The following is a 21,314-nucleotide window of genomic DNA, read 5'->3' on the forward strand; positions in this document are numbered from 1 at the left end:
TAATCGGATTAAATTCATCAGATTAGTTAGCCGAGAGAGATTATAGTCTTAGTATTTTTGTAAAGCACAAACAGACCTATTTTTCAGTTAACTTGACGCGAAGAGGACGGGAATGGAAATAAAACTTAGCCTTCCTAGTGTCTTTGGAATGTAGTTGCTTGAAACTGAGCAAAGCTGCCACCCAACTTTCCCGGGAACCAGTGATTCTGCAGTCAACACAAGTTTGCTTTTTTAACAGCTGGGAACGCCAGAATTGTGACACAGCCTCAAGAACTGAGGCTGCCTTGTTCAGACTTTCACACGGGTCCCTCTGTTCCTTTCATAGAGCCCTCTTTTTCTTAAACATCCCGCAAATGCCGCTGGGGGACTCATTCTCCGGGCCGGAACCAAGCCTTCAGGACCGGCGGCACTTGCTTGGGCTTCCCATCTTTTAAAATGCTCTGCGCCAGACGCCGTCTGAAGGACGCTTTCTGGACGATATTTATCGCCCACCCTTCAGCGTCTGAAGAAGAAACAGGAGGGCAGGAAAGCAACTTCAACTTGGTGGTTGAGGACAGACGCCGAGGCCGCGGAGGGACTAAGAGTCCCAAGGTACCCCTCAGGCCGACACGCAGTCCTCAGGCCGACACGCAGTCCCCAGCCCACCCCAGACGGCGGAGGCAGCACGCCGATGGCCCCGCCCCGCCTCGCCTCCCGCGCTGGCCATTGGCGTGTCCGAAAGACGCGGGGCGTTGTCGGTTTGAATGGGAGCTCCTGGAGCTGTGGGGCGCAGGCGCAGAGGAGGGGCGCGGCAGTGGGCGGGCGGCGCTGCGGGACCCCTGTGTGGCGGCCGAGTGGCCGGGAGGCGAGGAGCGCCCCGAGTTCTGACCCACGTGACCTGTGGGGGCGAAGAGGGGGGTTGCGCGCCGGCCTCCCGCGGAGCCTCTGCCTGGGGACCCGCCGGGGGAAGGGCCGTGGCCACCCGCGCGTAGCCCGGGTGGACCCTGCTGCAGCTTCGCCGCGCGCGCCGCGCTCCCCAGACTCGCCGGCCCCCGCGAGGTGAGTTCGCAGGGGAGTTTGTGGGCGCCCCGCGGAGGGAGGTGACAGGGAGGGGGCGTGTGTGTGAGTGGGGGGCGGGCTCCTTTGTTCGGGGCGGGAGGTGCGCGGGGTGGTCGCGGGGGCGGGCGTCGAGAAACCTGAAGCTCGGGGTGAGCAGCAGCAGCTCGCTCCAGGTCGAGCAGTCGGGTGCTTTCAGGTTGGAGATTTAAAAAGAAGAGTACGTTCTAAGAGCTTCATTCCCTAGTTTTTTTAAAAATAAAAAGTACAGTAGGATACAACGACTTCTTACGTATTCGGAGTGTAACAAACATTAAAAACCCGAAACCCTGTGGAATTAAATCCGGGGCGGGTCGCGTTCACTTGTAGTCGTGAGTTTGGTGCCTAAAGCGGGCAGTCTTTTTCAGACACCTGTGTTTACCACATTGACATTCATGGACTTTGGGGAAACCAACCTGTCGACTTACCGTAGGAATTGATAGTTGCTGCAAAAAGTTTTAGTAAGCATAGAATGTCAAGAAAGCGCTTTCCTGAAAATCTATAGAATATCTTCGAATACTAAAAAGTGGAAAACCTATAATTTCCTTGTATTGATGGTAACCAGTTAGCTCATTTTACCTGGTATCATTTGAACTCTTAAAGAAAACGAGTAAGGATGGAAATTCTATTTGCCTTAATGCATAATTTAACCCTCCCGTGGAGTTGAACGAAGTAGATTCTTGGCTTTCCTTTCAGTCGGCTTGTATTGGAGTCGCTGGTGGCGTGTGTGGGAAGCTGAATTTTCAAGCTGCCACTTTAGAAGAGTGCACGGAAGATTTCTGGCTTGATATTCACCAGTGTGATCACCTCTGATAAATACCACTTTTGCTCGGCTTGTCATTATTCAAGAAGCAGCTTTGGTTGATCGTTTAGAAGTCAGTAAGCAGCATTAAAAAGGGACAGATCGCTGTTGGTTGACCTGTGTGTGTGTGAGTGTGTGTAGGTGGGGACTCAGGGGAGGAGGAAGTCTCATACCTACTCTTCTTTACACCCTACCATGGATTCCTTCTGGCAAGCTCTTTCTCAGGCCATTATTTATAATATGAGGAGTGGAGCAGATACAGAGTAAAAAGTTGTGTGTTATTGTTTTAGAGGCATTCCCTCCAAATCCTCTTTGGCTAGATAAGCTGTTTAGTTGTATTTCCTTATGTTATTAAATCAGACATGCAGTGTTACAAATATTATATTTTAATATAAATCTCAGACTTGGTATTAGGCTAATTAAAACAAAGATAGGTTATAGTAGTTTTTTAAATGGCCTTGTTCTTAAGCATAAAATGTTAATAAGATTTACCTAAAAGATAAAAATTCTGTAATTACTTCTCTGGAATTTTAAAACTGAAAACCTGACATAGATTTAGACTAGTGTTCTAAATCTATTCTAATAGATGTTATTTTTTATAATAACAATGGCAATTATCAGTATTACTACTCTATTGAGTACTTTTAAGTACCAGAGCCAGGCACTGAGGTGCTTTTTATAAATCATATCTCTAATCATCATGACACATGTTGGATAAGTATCATTACGCCAAACCAACACTGAGAGTTTAACTAGCTCAAGATCGTATAACTAATAAGTCACTGTGCTGAGATTCAAACCATGGCCTGGTCCCAAAGCACATGCTGTATTGCTTCTGTGTTTGTTTAAATCTCCTCCAGGTCTCTGGATTCCATCTGTAGAGACATAATCCTACTTTTAAGATGCCTGTATGTGCTCTGTTTTGCTGTGCACCGTGCAGAAATATTTCAACCCTTCTTTTAGGACAGCTATTTTCCTTTCAATGCTTTATAAGTCACATAACATTTTCAGTGTCCTTTTAATCATCTTTATAAAAACAGTAAAAATATAAGAGTAAGACTTTCCTAAGTTATTTACGTGACTATGAATATACTCTTTACTTTGGAGCAGAAATGTATTAAAGTCTGGTTTTCTCACTACCATAGGATTCTTTGCTGCTTCATAGTTCTTATCTTCTTCCCAGGCAAGAAATCAAAAAAATTTGTTGGACATCGGTTATGTGCAAAGCAATTTGCTTGGTGATGTGAGATAGCGGAGAGAAAGCTTCCTTTTCAATAATAGTTTCTGGAGTTTTTGCAGTAACTTCCTTCTGTCCTGCTCCATCTGTTGCTGCCAGTTTATCTTCCTGACACAGATCCAGCTTTGTTTTTCCTTTGTTGAAAAAATTACAAGGTTTCTCATCATATAAATACGAGGCCAAATACTCCTTCAGCCACGTACATATTCAGTGTCCCTCACAATTTAGCACCTTCTTAGACTTCTCTTTTACTACTGCTAACCCAGCGTGCTCATCCTGGCACACTTTATCTGCGATCCCACCTCCTTACTTTTGCTTGAGCATTCCCCATGACTGGAACGCCTTTTCTGGATTTGCCTAATAAGGTTTACCCATCCTTCAAGGTGCAATACAGATTTCCTTGCTTCCAAAAAGCTTTCCCTAGTCCTTTTTACTTAGAATTATTCTTCCCATATCATCTCATAATGTCACTGAATTGAACAGAAACATTTTTGCACTTAATTGTGATAACTTTCAGAAGGAGAAAACAGTTCTATTTTCCTATGAAGAATTCTGAATTCAAACTCTCTAGGGATTCTTTTTAGGCATTTATAATCATTTTGCATTTGGGATTTATTTCTCCTTAAAAATGTGTTTGAAACCAATTTTGCCATTTCATAGTTCTTCTGTTAAGAGAACTGATTTATTGTCATTTACTGACTCAAGAACAATGCTCAGGAAAAGGGACCACTTCTTTTCTCCTTCACTATTTAGTTCTTCATACATATATTAATTGATTTAAGCTGATGGCTGACCATCATTGGTAGTAATAAAGGACTTTTGGTCATATTTTCTGGTGACTTGGTGACGAGTTTTGCTCAAAGTAGTGTTCTCCCCATTGTTTACTAATAAGTATTTATCTTTTTTTTTTCTGACATAGTAATGTCCTCATAAGATGATGTTTATTTTGCATTTACTTCTTTGAGCTCCTATTAATTGCATCATGTTTGTCCAATAATTTGTTTATTTATTAACAAAAGATTACAGATTGGAAAGGGCAAAGATTAATGTATATATTTAGGTTTGGTTTTTGTCTTTTTTTTTTAAGAAATTGGGCTTAGTGTGAATCATCAGTGTTTTGGGATTGCAGACATTTTCTTGTGATCACCTGGCCTTATAACCTGAGTAGTCATTTGGAATGTACTGAAAATATAATTGGGGTTGATTGAATTTTTAAAAAAAATTATCATTGTGTCTTCTATAACCTTGATATTAAAATACTGCTATGTGTCCAATTTTATGTGTTTACAGTAATTAACTAAAAATCATTTATGTGTCTAGTTGAAACTCTTCCAAAAGGTTATTAATTTTACTAATGGATTAAAAGTACAATATATTTTAAATTGTTTTATAGGAGGGAAAATTAACATTATTTGTAGACTCTGGGCTTCAGTTTGAGGAAAAATAAAACCAAGTAATAGGTAGAAAAATACTAATTCTTTATAATGAACATATATAAGACTTTTCTCCTTTAGTTGGACATACTTATATTCTTAAATATAAATAAGTAATCTTGTTGAAATAGGATTTTTGATTCATTAACTGCTTTGCAGGGAAAAAAGGTAACCAAGATTAGAGCTGTTGCATAAAAGAATCTTCCTTTTGTTCTTGAAATTTTTAAGCAACTGTTTCATCCTCTATTAAATTATTGTAATCACTAAGGACTGTAATTTCAGAACAGCAGTTTTAATGATTAGCATAGTCACTGGCATAATTCAGATTGGCTCCATGTTAATCTAAAAATAGATCCCCTTTCTAGTTTATCACCCCCTGCCCCCAGGAAAATATTCAGTATTCAACTTCTTTCTGATTTATCACGGGCTGCCAAACCTTAAGACACTAAGAGGCTGCCTGTGCAGTAATGATTATATCTGTAGTGCTTCATGTAGAGACGGTTGGAAACTACTGTTGAACTACAAACTTTCAGCCTATCTCATAAGTAGACTCATACACTTGGTCCTTTCTCACCGTTAAACATCAATGCTAAGATGAAGGCTTGAAATATTCAAATCCCTTTCTTCTAGGTTACATTTTGTTTTAGTATTTATCTAATTTGAAATTTCATATATGGTGTTTATTAGTGTTTTGTTTATCCAGAGAACATATTCTTTGAAGTCCTTTTAGCTTTATGTGATGGATAAAAATATAAATGCTCTTCAGCAAAAAAGGAAGTTTATATATAGTTGTTTAGAATGGTGAGCTTTTAGGTGTAAACCTTGGAAAAAAAGAAAAGGAATTCTTATTTTATATTACTAAAATTGTTTTTGGATTATACAAACTTTGAAATAGTTGCATTCATTGTTTTACCTTTTTAATGTCCACAGCTCTAGACCTGAATTTCTTGTTTTCTAATCTGCCAAGAATAAATATGAGAGTTTAAAATCAATAGTGCTTTTACTTTGCATGTATTTGCTGTTTTTCAGAATGACCCGTGAGGTTTAATTTCAAATATACATGGGAACCCTTCTGACTGGTGATGTGCCTTTAAGATATAGATTTACTTGGAATCTAGAACCATTATTCTAATCTATTCATTGAATTTATTCTATTTATTTAGCTGATCAGTAGTCACAGTTTATTAGAAAGTTTTTATAATGAAATATGTATTTATTTAACAGTTACACTGTTAGTTACACTTGTTTTTTAACCTAACTTGGCCTAATATCTTACAGACTTATATTTATTGTTGCAGACTTAAAGGTTAGCAATAAATTGAGATGTAACCTTAATTGGAGCACATACTTTAGGATTATATATTTGCTAAAGGAAAACTTTACTGATACAGTTTTTATAGCATACTCTGTGGCAAATTCTCATTTCTCCAGAATGATAGAGAATAGAATCATCTGCTTTACTATGTACTATGATTGTTTATTTTGTTAATTTCAGATTGTGTAAAGTAATTTACATTTGATATATATAATTATCAGTTAACACGAAAACTATGTCCAACACTATAGATAGACATAGATAGATACACACATGCGTATAATCTTGAGTTCACAGTATTATGTGACAGTTTGATTATATTATTGGTTTAGAAATTTAGTACGTTGAGTAAAGAATCAGACCTTTTATGCATTGCTTTATTTTTTTTTCTCCCATTGCAATTTCTCCTTAATTTTGCCACTGACGCATCACAGTTTGTTTTTTTTTGTTTTTGTTTTTGTTTTTTTATTTATTTTTGGCTGTGTTGGGTCTTCGTTTCCGTGCAAGGGCTTTCTCTAGTTGCGGCGAGCAGGGGCCACTCTTCATCGCGGTGCATGGGCCTCTCACTGTTGTGGCCTCTCTTGTTGCGGAGCACAGGCTCCAGACGTGCAGGCTCAGTAGTTGTGGCTCACGGGCCTAGTTGCTCCGCGGGCTGTGGGATCTTCCCAGACGAGGGCTCGAACCCGTGTCCCCTGCATTGGCAGGCAGATTCTCAACCACTGCGCCACCAGGGAAGCCCCCACAGTTTTTAACATTGGAATCTCATTGGTACTTTAAAATTTTTTAGTTTTAAAGATGTGCAAAATTAAGAATTAGTCACTCATTCTACTTCCCCTCCGCGTCCTTCCCCATTTATCAAATTTTATCTGATATCAAATTTTCTCAAGTTATCTTTTTGTTTCTTTCAGCTATTATTTGTGAACATAGCACTTTACCAAGTACGAGTTTGATACAAATAGTCCTTTTTTTTTTTTCCTCTGGAAGTATCACTCTTGAAATCCAATTTGTCAGTTACTGTGCATATTGCTGCTGTTCCATCTGTCCTCAAAATTGGAAATCTTGTAAGCTCTCTGTCACTGCTTGACCTTTGCCTCTCACCTAGCCAGTGGGCATTGTTTTCATTTTTCTGTAGGTACTCTTAGCTAGATTACTTAATCAAGTACCCAGTCATTCTTGATCCTGACTTCCCTTGCTTTAGGCACTAATTTCCCACATCAGTCGTATATTCTAATGTCAAAATAATTTTTCTTGCCTTTGGCTCCTCAACACCTGCTACACTACAATCAAGCTCTGAACTCTATGTTGGACTTTGCTTACTACACCCTTTGCTTTTTCTTACACTCTTCATAGTCTTCTATGTAAACTTCCTGCTTTTACCTTCCTACTCCTGATTTTACATGTATCGTTCCTTATACCTGCCACCTTGTTTGCACTGTAGCTTCCAGATAAAATGTAATTAGAAATACATGTTTGGATTAGGTGACAAGCCATATTTAGACCATCTACAAATAAATTAGTGTCTGCTTACTGATACATAATTTGACAGAAAATAACCAGTTTACCTAGGGTAGTTACCTGAGTTTATAAGTGGATGTTTTGGCATCCTACTTTGCTACCCCCATTAGTACTATGATGTGTATTTGTTACTCTAACCTGTACCCTGAATTCTCATGTGAAAGAACTTTATTTTAAATGTGTTCTTCATTCTTCCTCAGTATTTATCCCAGTTCCAATTTATAAAGAGCTCCTGTATCTGATTTGAAACATTACAGCTGAAGGGATTTGGAGAATTTGAGCATTGTACCTTAGAGGGAATTATTAGGATAAGAGGGGTTTAAAGAATTTAGATTATCAAACCTGGAGGCAAGAAAAGTAAGTTATATTTATTATCTGATGGGTGTTACCACTTTATAGAGACACTTAAATGAAAGAATCAGGCCAAAAGTTATTGGCATTTAAGTTGCAGTCAGGAGTAGATAGTTTAGATTAATTGAAAGAAGGACAAAAGATACACAGCTGACTCGTGAACAATGTGGAGGTTAGGGGTGCTGACCCCCTGGGCAGTGGGAAATCCGTGAATAATTTTACAGTTGTTCCCCCATATCCGTGGTTCCGCATCTGCAGTTTCAGCCATGTGGATTGTGTAGTACTGTAGTATCTATTTATTGAAAAAATTCCCCGTTTAAGTGGACCTTAAACGTGGACCCAAAGTGGACCATTCAAGGGTCAACTGTAATTGTAACTGTCTATCCCTTATTTTTCACAGTCACCTAGTTTGAAGATACTTTACTGCTAATCGAGTAAAGCAGGGCTGGGATTTATTGTTTCCTCTGATTGCATACCTTGGACAGTATCTAGAAGTCCATCTAGGTATATAACGGGAGTCTGCCTGTTTTGACCTCCTAATCAGGTAATTAGACATGAGGTGATCAGAGTTCTCTACTAGTTGATCTTTCTATATGCTTCTGTCAGTTTCTGGGATATGGAAAATAATTATTGCTTTCTCTTTATCTATGGTCAGACCAAAAGATGCTGTGAGCTAACAATTTTGTTAGCAGTGAGGTTTTTGGAGCATTGTTTGTTAAAACCTGGGAGATGCTATTAAGGGCATATGTGTTTCTTGCAAATTATTAGTTGTAAGTCTTAATGGAGGTTGGAGGTTAAACTTGATAACTTCTTAATATTCTTTCAAACCTATAATTTCCATTCCATTTCCTGGTCCTGTCATTAAATTTTATTATCTTAATTATTTTTAAATATTAAAAATAATTTAATATTTGTTGTAAATTTTATTAGTGTTATCTAGTAATATGTAAACTATATGTTAAATATGAAGTGGGTTTGTTAACTCCATGTGGAGCATGAATGAACACGTTAGTAAATTGGTTAGAGAGTTTTTGCAACATGAATCATTGAATCAAGAATTGCTTGTTTGGGACTTCCCTGGTGACACAGTGGTTAAGAATCTGCCTGCCAATGCAGGGGACACAGGTTCGATTCCTGGTCCGGGAAGATCCCACATGCCACAGAGCAACTAAGCCCATGCACCACTGAGTCTGCCCTCTAAAGCCCACAAGCCACAACTGCTGAGCCCACGTGCTGCAACTACTGAAGCCCGCATGCCTAGAGCCCATGCTCTGCAACAAGAGAAGCCACCACAGTGAGAAGCCCATGCACCGCAATGTATAGTAGCCCCCGCTCGCCACAACTAGAGAAAAGCCCATGTATGGCAATGAAGACCCAACACAGCCAAATATGAAATTAAAATTAAAAAAAAAAAAAGGAAAAAAAAAAAAAGAATTGCTTGTTTGTTCAGTGAATAATTGTAAGGTAAGAAATGCTACTTAGGGACTTCCCTGGTGGCACGGTGGTTAAGAATCCGCCTGCCAATGCAGGGGACACAGGTTCTATCCCTGGTCCGGGAAGATCCCACATGGGCAGAGCAACTAAGCCCGTGTGCCACAGCTACTGAGCCTGTGCTCTAGAGCCCACGAGCCACAACTACTGAGCCTGAGTGCCACAACTGCTGAGCCCGAGTGCCACAACTACTGAAGCACACGTGCCTAGAGCCTGTGCTCTGAAGCAAGAGAAGCCCCTGAAATAAGAAGCCCGTGCACCACAACGAAGAGTAGCCCCCACTCTCCGCAACTAGAGAAAGCCCACACGCAGCAACGAAGACCCAATGACGAAGACCCAGCACAGCCAAAAATAAATGAATAAATTTATTTTTTAAAAAAATGCTACCTAATTGTTATAGAGATTGAAATTTAAGAGTGACTTTTGTGGTGGGGGGGGATACTCTTCCTTTGAAGATAGTAAAGCCATATTATAAATTGTCTTTGGTAAAATGGTGAATTGTGTTCTCTGTTTTCGTGCTTATTTAAAAAGTTTTTTTAGTGGTTCTGTATGCAGTCCTAATCAAGTAAGGTATTTTGCAGCTCCATTTGTGTACATTTGTTAATTAAATGCTTACATTTTAATAAGTATGAAGTTAACATTTTTTTAACGATTGGTGAATTTGGGGATTTCATTATGATCTCATGGCTGGAAAAATATTTCAATTAAATTAAAATTTAACTTAATGCCAAGTTAAGTTAATTCTAATACCTCACCTTCTGGCCCGTAGTATAAATAACAACCTAAACCTCAAAGTGGTAGTGGAAGACAGTTTAATTGACAGTATAGGTGTTGTGTAATTTAGATGCACTTTGGAGCTATTGCTATGAATATCTACACTAATTCCCTTAATGTTTTTTATTAAGGAAAAAAAGTACAGTGGAATTCTGAACAAAAGGAAAAGAGAAGATTTGTTGGATTAATAACTGCTACCTACCTTTTCATCTTTTCTTAAGACACTGCTTCCTCTGTTGGCCAAGAGAGAGGATAAGAGGAATAATATTTTGTATTTCTTATGTGCCAAACTGGTATTAATATGAAAACCTCATTCCCTCTAGGAAGCTTGTCAGTGTTCCCAAGGCTAATCCTTTCCACCTTCCTCCTCCTGCTCTGTTCCGTACTAACCTCTCTCTAACTATACTTAATTAACAAAGCAGCAGGAGTGTATTATTTAGAGTCTAATTTATGTTATAGCTGAAATACTTAAAAGGATGTGGAAGAGGAATTAGGCTCTATTGGATGGCAGCAGAAGGGAGAAATGGGTAGAAATGGAAAGATTGCTCAAAGTGTGGAACAACTGTCTAAAAGGACTATTCAAAATTAAGATTAGCTGCCTTGTAACCTTTCTGGGAGTGTTGTAGTAGTATGTTGGACTAACTGACCTATGAGGTTGTTTATAATGCTGGATTCCAGGAATGAATGAATGAATGAATAAATAAATAAATAAATTTTATTTATATAAGCACATATATCTTAATTTTACCTTATTTGTCTCTCAACTGTTACCTTAAAGATTATAGTTTACTTTCGTCTTTGATTCCATTGTTGACCCATTGGTTTTTTAGTAGCATGTGTTTAGTCTCCATGTAATCATTTTTTTCTCATTTCCTTTTCTGTGGTTGATTTCTAATTTCATGCCATTGTGGTCAGAAAAGATGCTTGAGATAATTTCTATACTCTTAAATTTGTTGAGGATTTTTTTTTGTGCCCTAGTATGTGGTCACTCCTAGAGTATGTTCCATGTGCACTTGAAAAGAATGTGTATTCAAGTTTTTTTGGATGTAATATCCTGAAACTATCAATTAAGTCTAACTGTTCTGTTGTATCATTGAGTATCTCTGTTGCCTTATTGATTCTGTGTCTGGAAGATCTGTCTATTGATGTGAGTGGGGTGTTAAAGTCTCCTACTATTATTGTATTCCTATCGATTTCTCCCTTTATGTCTGTTAGTATTTGCTTTATGTATTTGGGTGCTCCTATATTAGGTGCATATATGTTGACAAGTGTAAAATCCTCTTCTTGTATTGATCTTTTATCATTATATAGTGTCCTTCTTTATCTTTCTTTATGGCTTTGTTTTAAAGTCTATTTTGTCTAAGTATTTTGACCCCCACTTTCTTGTCATTTCCATTTGCATGAAATGTCTTTTCCATTCCCTCACTTTCAATCTATAAGTGTCCTTTGCCCTAAAGTGGGTCTCTTGTAGGCAGCACATTGTACACTCTTGTTTTTTTAATCCAGTCTGCCACTCTGTGTCTTTTGACTGGAGCATTTAGTCCATTGACATTTAAGGTAATTATTGATAGATATGTATTTATTGCCATTTTAAACCTTGTTTTCCCATTGATTTTATATTTCTTCTTTGTCCCTTTTTCTTTTTCCTTTTGTGTTTTGGTGATTTTCTTTTGTATTATACTTATGTTCTCTTCTTTTTGGTTTTTGTGAATCTGTTGTATGTTTTTGATTTGTGGTTACCCTGTTTTTCAAGTATGTTAACCCCTTCCTATATCTACTTGCCTTAGACTGGTAGTCATATAGGCTCAAACACATTCTAGGAGAAAAAAAAATCTACATTTTCTTACTCTCCTCCCCCACATTTTATGATTTTTTTTTAATATTTAATTTTTAAATTTATTTATTTTATTTTTGGCTGTGTTGGGTCCTCGTTTCTGTGCGAGGGCCTTCTCCAGTTGCGGCAAGCGGGGGCCACTCTTCATCGCGGTGCGCAGGCCTCTCCCGTTGCAGAGCACAGGCTCCAGACGCGCAGGCTCAGTAATTGGCCCACGGGCCCAGCCGCTCTGCGGCATATGGGACCCTCCCAGACCAGGGCTCGAACCCGTGTCCCCTGCACCGGCAGGCAGACTCTCAACCACTGTGCACCAGGGAAGCCCACATTTCATGATTTTGATGTCCTCTTTCACATCTTCATGTTCATCCTTTTGCTGCTCATTGTGGTTATCATCACTTTCACAGAAAATTTTTTGATTTTTTTTTTTAATCTGTGTACTGTCTTATTTAAGTGATTTATTTTCCAATTGTGATTTTCTCTTTCCTTTAGATTCTTACTTCTTTTCTATTTAGAGAAGACCTTTCAATATTGCCTTTAGTTTAGGTTTAGTATTGCTGTATTCTTTTATTTTTGCTTGTCTGAGAAGTTCTTTATCTCTCCTTCTATTCTAAGTGATAATCTTGCTGGGTAGAGTATCCTAGGTTGCAGATTTTTCCCTTTTAGGACTTTGACTATACCTTGCCACTCCCTTCTGGCCTGCAGTGCTTCTGTAGAGAAATTAGCTGATAGCCTTATGGGGGTTCCTTTGTAATTAACTCTTTGTTTATCTCTGCTGCCTTTAGAATCCTCTCTTTATTCTTAACTTTTGCAATTTTTATTATAATATGTCTTGGTGTAGGTCTGTTTGGGTTTATCTTGCCTGGGACCCTCTGTGCTCCCTGTACCTGGATATCTGTTTCCTTCTTTAGATTTGGAAAGTTTTCAACCGTAGTTTCTTCAAATACATTTTCGATCTTCTTTTCTCTTTCTTCCTCTTCTGGCATCCCTATTATGCGTAGGTTGGCATGCTTTATATTATCCCATAGGTCTCTTATGTTGCTTTCATTTTTTTTTCATTTGACTTTCTGTCTGGTCTCCTGATTGGGTGATTTCCATTATTCTATCTTCCAGGTCACTTATTCATTCTTCTGCATTATTCAATCTGCTCTTCATTGCCTTTAGCTTAGCTTTCGTCTCTGCAAATGAGTTTTCTAATTTTTCTTGGTTCCTCTTTATAGTTTCTAGTTCCGTTTTACAATACTCTGCATTTCTGTTGATAGCCTTTCTTAATTCCTTCAGTGTTTTCATTAGCTCCGTTTTGAAATCGGTGTCTATTAGACTGAAGAGGTCTGCTTCATTTTCTTCCAGGGGAATGCTCTTGGTCTTTTAACTGGGAGTGGTTCCTCTGCTTCTTCATTTTGCTTATATTTCTCTTACTCTGTGAGTTTAGGAGAAACAGTTACCTACTGCGGTCTCGGAGGGCTGTTTATATGTGGGAGTGTCTCTGTGTTGCTTGTGTGGGTTTAATATATTTGGTGCGCGGGCTGTTTTAGTATGGATGTCTGTCGCCTCTTTCCTCAGCATGTGCTGGTTGTCATCCTGTTGATAGAGGGTGTGCCCATGTGGTGGCAGGTGCCCCGTCCTGGGGTGCTCGGTGGTGGCGGTGGTGGCTCAGGCACGCCCCTGGAGCACACGATGGCAGTGGAGGCGGCTTGCAACCACTCTTGGAGTTCGAACAGGCGGTTGTGGGGACCTGTGACCACTCCTGGGGTCCAGGAGAGTGGAGGTGGGGACCCCCGACCACTCCTGGGTCTGGGAGGGCAGTAGGGGGGGTCCCGCGACCACTCCTGTAGAGGTTATAGTTTATATATGATGGTCTGTTGTTTCTCTGTGGTATATCTGGATATTGATTCATTTTTATTTGTCCTGCTTAGGACTGAGTATGCTTCTTCAATCTGCTAATTAATGTCTGTCTTTGATTCTGAAAAATTCTCAGTGTTTATCACTGAAGATTTTGCCTTTTTCTGTTTTTCTCTTTGGTACTCTAGTTAGACCTCTGTTAGAGCCTTTCATTTTTGTCTTCCTTTTCTCTGAACTGCTCTTTAGTATTTTTCATCTCTATCTATTTGTGTATGTCTGGGTAAAAACTCTTCAGATATTCTTCTAGTTCACTCATTCTCTCTTTAGTTTATCTGCTGTCCTGTTTAACCAGTAATTTGAGTTACTGGTTTCAATGTACATAGCAGAACTTTTCATAGTAGCAAAAAAAAATCTGAAAAACTACAAGCCGAATGCCCATCAACAGCAGAATGAAAAATACATTTGGTATACAATGGAATGTGATACAGCAATAACACATGCAGATTGTATCTATGTACAACAACAAGCGAGGTGAATCTCAGAAACATAATGTTGAACAAAACCATACAAAACTAAACAATATATAATTTAAACCTATACAGACAGTTGTGGCAAAGTTATACAGAGAAGCAAGGAAATAATGATCATAATTCAGTTTAGAGATCACCTTAGGTGGGTTAGGTTGCAGCACCTGGGAGACTTCAAAGGCAGTGCTAATGTTCTTTATCTTAAAGTGGGTGCTATTGTGTCATTCTACCATACACATATTTCCTAAATTTCTTTTGTACTTACTCAGTGAAAACATTTAAAAATCCTTAAAGATTTTAAATAGGATGTGCACTGAGAACAAATGAATATAAGTGTAATATAATTATCAGCACAAACATCTTCTTTGAAGAAATATGTTTACAGAGTTTAGGATTGACTTGTTCAAATGAATTATTGAAATTTCATTTTACTTGTTAATAGCAGTTTTTAAAATCTTGAAGTATCATAATTTTAAGATACTAATATACATATTCTTCTATGTTTGTAATAGAAAATATTACATAAAATTATTTATTTCAAACCAATTTAAAAAATTAAAGTACAGGTCTCAAATAAATATATACTCACATCCTTATTTAGAAGCCCTCTGACATTTAAGCCCTCTGCTGTTTTTCTCCCGTAATTGACATGACAGCAGTCTGTGAAGTTACCTGTGTGATTATATACAGCTTGGAAGTACTTTAGGTTATTCTTTGAAAATAGGACTTCAAGCAAAACATCTTGTATTCCTTTTGCAGAAATGTTGCTGAAGTGCTGCTGAAAGGGCCAGAGACGCAAGGATTTGGGACACATTTTGAACCTTTAAGCTGTCTGACATTGACCTCCTTTCATTATTAATAAAGAAGAAGCAGGAGCTTAGGATGTATTAACACCAACTCATTAATATACTAACCGGACAATGTTCTGCAACAACTCTACATTGTAGAACTGGATTGGCACAAAATAAAATAATTTCTTATTATACCCAGCTTATAATATGACTCGATGGAGGAAAATCTGATAAGCATGAGGGAAGACCATTCTTTTCATGTTCGTTACAGGTAAGACTACTGCTTTCTTAGTGGGTAATTTTTAATACTTATTTAAACGTGTATTTAACGCTGATCATTTCAGATTTAAATTTGAAAGTACTAAAAATATACTAGCCATAGTTAGAATCTCCTTTAAGTAGTGTTTTCTTTTTGTTGTGGTTGTTACAAGTTTTTATATTCTTTCTATAGGAAAATGGTAGTAGAGACCAATTATTTACTATAGTTTGTTTATTAATGTTCTGTGGAAGAGTTTATGAATAGTTACTTTAAACTTTGTTACTATTTATATAATGCAAATATAAAAATGAAATATATTTCTGAATCTCTGAGGGCAGAGGATGGATTTTGTAGTGTGGTTGGCTGAATGACCTAATTTTTCTGTTAAAATTTTTAGTGATCTTTTATAAATGAGCTTTTAAAAAATGGGTATTAATGTTGGAATGGGTGGGTACTTTCTAAACATGATAAACTAATAGTTTAATATTTAGTGGTAAAACTGCGGGCTTCCCTGGTGGCGCAGTGGTTAAGAATCCACCTGCCAATGCAGGGGACATGGATTTAAGCTCTGGTCCGGGAAGATCCCACCTGCCGCGGAGCAACTAAGCCCGTGCGCCACACCTACTGAGCCTGTGTGCCACAACCATTGAAGCCTGCACACCTAGAGCCCGTGCTCCACAACAAGAGAAGCCACCGCAGTGAGAAGCCCATGCACTGCAATGAAGAGTAGCCCCCGCTCGCTGCAACTAGAGAAAGCCCGTGAGCAACAACGAAGACCCAACGCGGCCAAAAAAAAAAAAATTTAGTGGTAAAATATTAATGACATTTCTGATACATTTAGGAAGAAAACAAGAATATCTGCATCATCATTATTTAACATTATTTTGGAATTTCTGGTCATTGTACTAAACTAAAATAAAGACAATATTAGAATGGAAGACAGTTATTAGTAAGGTGATTAGATATTAATAGATTCCTTATCAAAACTGTTATAATTTATTGAATAATATTTAAAAAACATCAGAACTTATGGCTTTGAATTGTATTCAAATCTCTAATGAGCGAAAATGTTTGATACCAAATTTTGGATGTCTTAACACATGCATAGGAAATAGTGAGGAGATTTACTGTCCTTTGCTTTGGAGCAGATGGTCCATGTTAGGGCATGGTGCCAAGGAAGTTTATATAGCTAAGCTGAGAGCATTTCTATTAAAAATTTAAAAGTTTCAAATAAAAGAAAATGGAAGACATTCACCATAATTAAAATGAGCTTTTAATAGAAATGCTCTCGCTCTGCCCTCTGGGGCATAGTTCCAGAAACCTCTGTATCCATTGTGAAGTCTTGCCAGTTTTACCTCTTAAATGTTGCTCAGATTTATCCATCCATCTAGATCCTCCCCACCACTGCTACAGTTCAGTGTAGCAGTGAACTAAATCGTCTTCCCTCCAGACTCCCTGCATTCTCCGTTCTCTCCACTTGGAATCTGTCTTTTAAATTTGCCTCTAGAGGGCTCTGTCTAAAAACACAGAGTTAACCATGCAACCTGTGCTTTAATCCCTTTGGTGGCTGCTAGTCACCTGTAGGGCAGAGCCACACTTAATATAGCACACAAGAGCTTCCAGTGCCGGGCCTCTACCTAGTCCTTCACCCTCACTTCCTTCCAGTCCTCACCTTGCACTTTGAGCTCTGGCTCCCTGTGCATGACTCAGTGCCTTTGCTCATGCTACACCCTATGACTTGAATGCCCTTCCCACTTCTTGGTTTAGCTAATTCTACTCAATATCTAAGATTCAGTTCAGAAATATTCTCGTCTTGGAAACCATTTCTCAACTCCATAGTTTGGCTATATGCCCTCTCTGTGCTCACATATCGTGCACATATCTCTTTCTTAGCACCAACTGTATTAAAATTCAGTGTATCTGTTTATATGTTTGTCTCCTCCTCCCTGCCACTCCCTTCTTTTCTTTTTTTTTAAAAATTTTTATTTTTTGGCTGCACCGTGTGCCATGTGAGATCTCAGTTCCCCTGACCATGGATAGAACCCACGCCTACTGCAGTGTAAGTGCAGAGTTTTAATCACTGGACCACCAGGGAAGTCCCCGCCACTCCATTCTTTGACCATTTAGCTCCCTTAGGGCAGCCATGATGCCTAGCCTGTGGTCTGGCTTGTAGTCTACATTTGATGGAATTGTCCATTGAACTTCACTGGACATAACCATCAGATGAACCTGGTAAGGTGCTTATCTGTCTTGCTAAACGTTTTCAAGAGTGGTTTTCCTCTTAATACTGTAGCAATAATAGATAAGCAGGAGCGGATTGTACCTCTGCCTATAAGAAGGTCTTAGATTCATCCTTTTTTCATGGTATAGCATAGGTCAAACGTGGTTATACATTGATATAGGACTTCACCAAAAGAAACTTAAAACTCAACTGTTTGTAGTAAGACTATACCAAACAAATCTCTGGTTTCATCAGTGCTGTAAGATCAGCATTCTGTACACTGACTGGATTATTGTGTAACTGCAGGTAATAGTTTGTATCCCTTGTGTTAGGAGTTACGGCCCAATATAGGTTATTTTTTTACTCTGGAAAACACTTAGCATGTAAAGGTTTATCCATCTGGTTCTTTCATTGAGGAGATCCTCATCTATCTCTGGAGGAGCTTCTGTGGCACAATAAGTTTGTAATTTTGAAGTGGAATAATTCTTCAGACACTAAGAAACCTCCTGAGAGATATCAGAATGCTTTATGAAATAGTTTACAACTTATTTGTGGAGGCAGAGAGAAATGGAAACTGATAGTAAAATGGGACTTGTTTCTAAACTTTTAAAAAGTGTGCAATTGATTTTAAATAACTATCGTTAAATTTTTTAGGAATGATAATAGTACTTTGATTATATATTTTTAAAAATTTATTTATTATTTATTTTTTGGCTGCGTTGGGTCCTCGTTGCTGTGCACGGGCTTTCTGTAGCTGTGGCGAGCGGGGGCTACTCTTCATTGCGGTGCGCGGGCTTCTCATTGCAGTGGCTTCTTGTTGCTGGAGCACGGGCTCTAGACGCACGGGCTTCAGTAGTTGTGGGACGCAGGCTCAGTAGTTGTGGCTCGTGGGCTCTAGAGCGCAGGTTCAGTAGTTGTGGCGCAAGGGCTTAGTTTCTCCGCGGCATGTGGGATCTTCCCAGACCAGAGATCGGACCCATGTCCCCTGCATTGGCAAGCGGATTCTTAACCACTGCGCCACCAGGGAAGTCCTGATTATATTTTTTGAAAATGGCTCCTTATCTTTTAGAGTTACATAACTAAAATAATTACTAATGAAATTATATGCATTCTGGAATATACTTCAAAAGAATCTGAAGTTGTAGGGTGAGGGTGGAAGTAAAGATGAAATATATATTGGTAATGTATCATATATTGGTAATTGTTGATGTAGAAGGATGGATGTATCAGGTTCATCATACTAGTTTCTCTGGTTTTATATTTCTTTGAGAAATGTCCTTGTTCATACTTGTTACTGTGAATAACAAACATGTCAGTACTTTAATGTAAAAATTAGGTTTCGCACATAAGTTGTAAAGGAATACAGTTTTGGTGTTGAATTCTTCAATTTTGATAGATAAATATAGTTGTTAATATTCTTTCTGAAGAATAGTTTGAGGTAACGTGGAGTGGTGGAAAGAACAGTGGATTTGGAGACAAAGACAGGATTTCATTTCTCAGATTTGTCATCGTATGATCTTAAGCAGGTCACTGAGCATCAGTTTCCGTTTCTGTAATAATACCCATCTCAGAGCATCATTTTGAGAATTAAATTTGATATAATATATAGTAGAATGACTTTAAAACTAAGTTACCAATCAAAATTTAAATTTAAATCAAGATGGTTTTGCACTTTCCCTTTTATAAAGTAAACTGGAATAATTAGATATATGTGGTAAATTGGATGGGTGAAAATTGTTTATGGGGGCTTAGGACTGGTAATGGAAAAGATCCACGCCCAAGTAGAACACAGAGAAGGTGGAGCTAAGGGCTGTAATGAGAGTGTGGACTGCCACAGAAGACAGCACAATGGAGAAGGTGCAGGGCACTCTTGCTTTGACCTTAAGTCCTGAATCCCATCATTTATTCTTAATTAGTATGTAAGCCCTTAGAAGGGAGTCAGATTTGGACAAAATCGGTTATTAAATTTTTTTAAATGTTGTAGCGTCAAGATTTTAATCCTCTTTTGCTTTCATTGATATACTATAAACACAAGAAACCAAAAATAAGGAGGTAGAAAAAAAATCGAGTTGTAGAAGAAAAGTAAAAAATAATAAAATAAAAAAATTAAAATAAATTGAAATGATGTGTTTGTGCAGAAGATGAGGAATTAAAGCTATAATGTTCAATCTGTTAACAAAAATGAAAACATTTCAGTCAAGGATAGTAATACTGTCTTTATAGTTATTAGAAATGTACTTTTTTGATTATATAATTAAATAGGCCATTAGGAAGAATAAAAGAAACTTTGTATGTGGGATGTACTTTAATGGAGAGCTATTTTCCTGGCTTGTCTTCTACTCTGGGTATGTTCTTTGTTTTCAACCCAACTGGTAAACAAATGAAGTAATTCTATTCTCTCATAGAGACAGAGAGGATATGAAATTACGTTCTCTGTTACTATTTCATGATCTTCTAAAAAATTTATAAACCAACCTGCGTTGGCTGTTTTGCAATTAGGTATATTTGAGGTGTTGGAGATTTTGCCAGAATATTGACTTATTTTCCAATAAAATATACCAGAGCCATAATATATGTCAAAATAAACTCTAATAAGCTAGAGAGTTTTGAGCTTTATTTTGGGCATTCGTTACTGAAATGACTTTTCTAAGGTAGGTTCTCCTGTAGCGCAGTCTCACCTCATGCACTTTAAGGTCAGCTGTGTAGCCAGCAGGGTTCCAGGTGGCTATCACTGTTTCCAATGAGAATTATGTAAAATACCTTTTTAAAAATTTGTAGCTCTTATGATACCATTCAGCCTTATAGCTAACTTTTGTTAGATTCAGCAGCATTTGGATTGATGGTTCCATTGTAATGTATAAGTTTAAGTCCAGAAGGTCAAATATTTGTGGTGAAGATATTTATTTGAAGAAAATGCTTCTCTGTTTTATATGGATATACTGTTATTAACTTCCAGTTTTTACCTATGAATAGTGCTGACAAAAAATTAATCAATAGTCAATCTTAGAAAGAAAGGGAAAATTTTATTTGCACCAACCTGACTGAGGATTATAACCTGGGAGAAAGTCTTTCAGAAAGCTTTAAGGACTGTTCTGTCTTTGAGAGGTCAGTGCACAGTCATAAAAGTTTTTGAGACAAAGGGTTTTACATCAGAGTAACATGTTGACAGTTTACATGGTCCAGCAAGGTGAGTAGTGGATTATTGTGACCCTTACAGGATTGAGAAAGGAATGTTGTGTCTTTACTGAGTTACCTGCTGGCTCCAGGAGGAATTGCCTTTTTTTTTTTTTTTTTTGGCAAGTAGGCATTCCTGTGTCTTCTAAGGGGATCTAGTTAATGTATAATGCACGTGCACAATGCACACTAAAGGGGAGAGGGTAGTGGCTCAAACGGCAAAGAAAATTTTATGTTAATTTTTTTTGTCCTGCCTTAAAAATAATTTTGTTACATCAATAGCCTTATCTCTAATTTCCTGGCCAGCAACCTAATCGTCCTGAACTGATGGTTCTGGTGTGACTATTTCTCTACCTCTCCCTCGGTGAAATCATGTGCCATCATTAGTATTACATTGTATGGTGGCATGTAATTTTTTTTAAACAATACTCTAGTGATGGGCATTTAAATTGTTGGTAGTATTTTGCTGCTGTGACCATCCTTTTACATATATCCTTTTGAATTTGTGTATGTGTAGCTTTAAGATAAATTCCTAGCAGTGAAATTGCTCAATATATAATATTTTTCCATAATTGGTATCATGCTTAAATTAAAATTTGTTAATAGGAAAAAAACAATGTATTTTATATGTAAAAATATCTTTTCCAATTTTTTTCCCTATGATAATTCTTAGAAGT

The 21,314-nt window shown here is 37.9% G+C and overlaps 1 protein-coding gene across 3 annotated transcripts in view; it reads left to right on the top strand.

Annotated features, from left to right (window-relative positions):
* The first annotated feature begins 783 nt into the window (after positions 1–783).
* Positions 784–21,314, top strand: part of GPSM2 (G protein signaling modulator 2) — a 65,833-nt gene continuing 45,302 nt past the window's right edge. Inside the window, exons 1-2 of one of the 3 annotated variants that reach the window (XM_036849876.1) lie at positions 784–1,038; positions 15,183–15,254. In XM_036849876.1, coding sequence (XP_036705771.1) covers positions 15,199–15,254 — 56 coding nt within the window. In that variant the 5' untranslated portion in view covers positions 784–1,038; positions 15,183–15,198. Of the gene's footprint in view, positions 1,039–14,951; positions 15,255–21,314 lie in introns of all 3 variants that reach the window. The other 2 variants (XM_036849866.1, XM_036849884.1) reach the window with 2 other exon arrangements.

Source organism: Balaenoptera musculus, chromosome 1 (assembly GCF_009873245.2).
Source record: "Balaenoptera musculus isolate JJ_BM4_2016_0621 chromosome 1, mBalMus1.pri.v3, whole genome shotgun sequence".
Taxonomy (NCBI): Eukaryota; Metazoa; Chordata; class Mammalia; order Artiodactyla; family Balaenopteridae; genus Balaenoptera; species Balaenoptera musculus.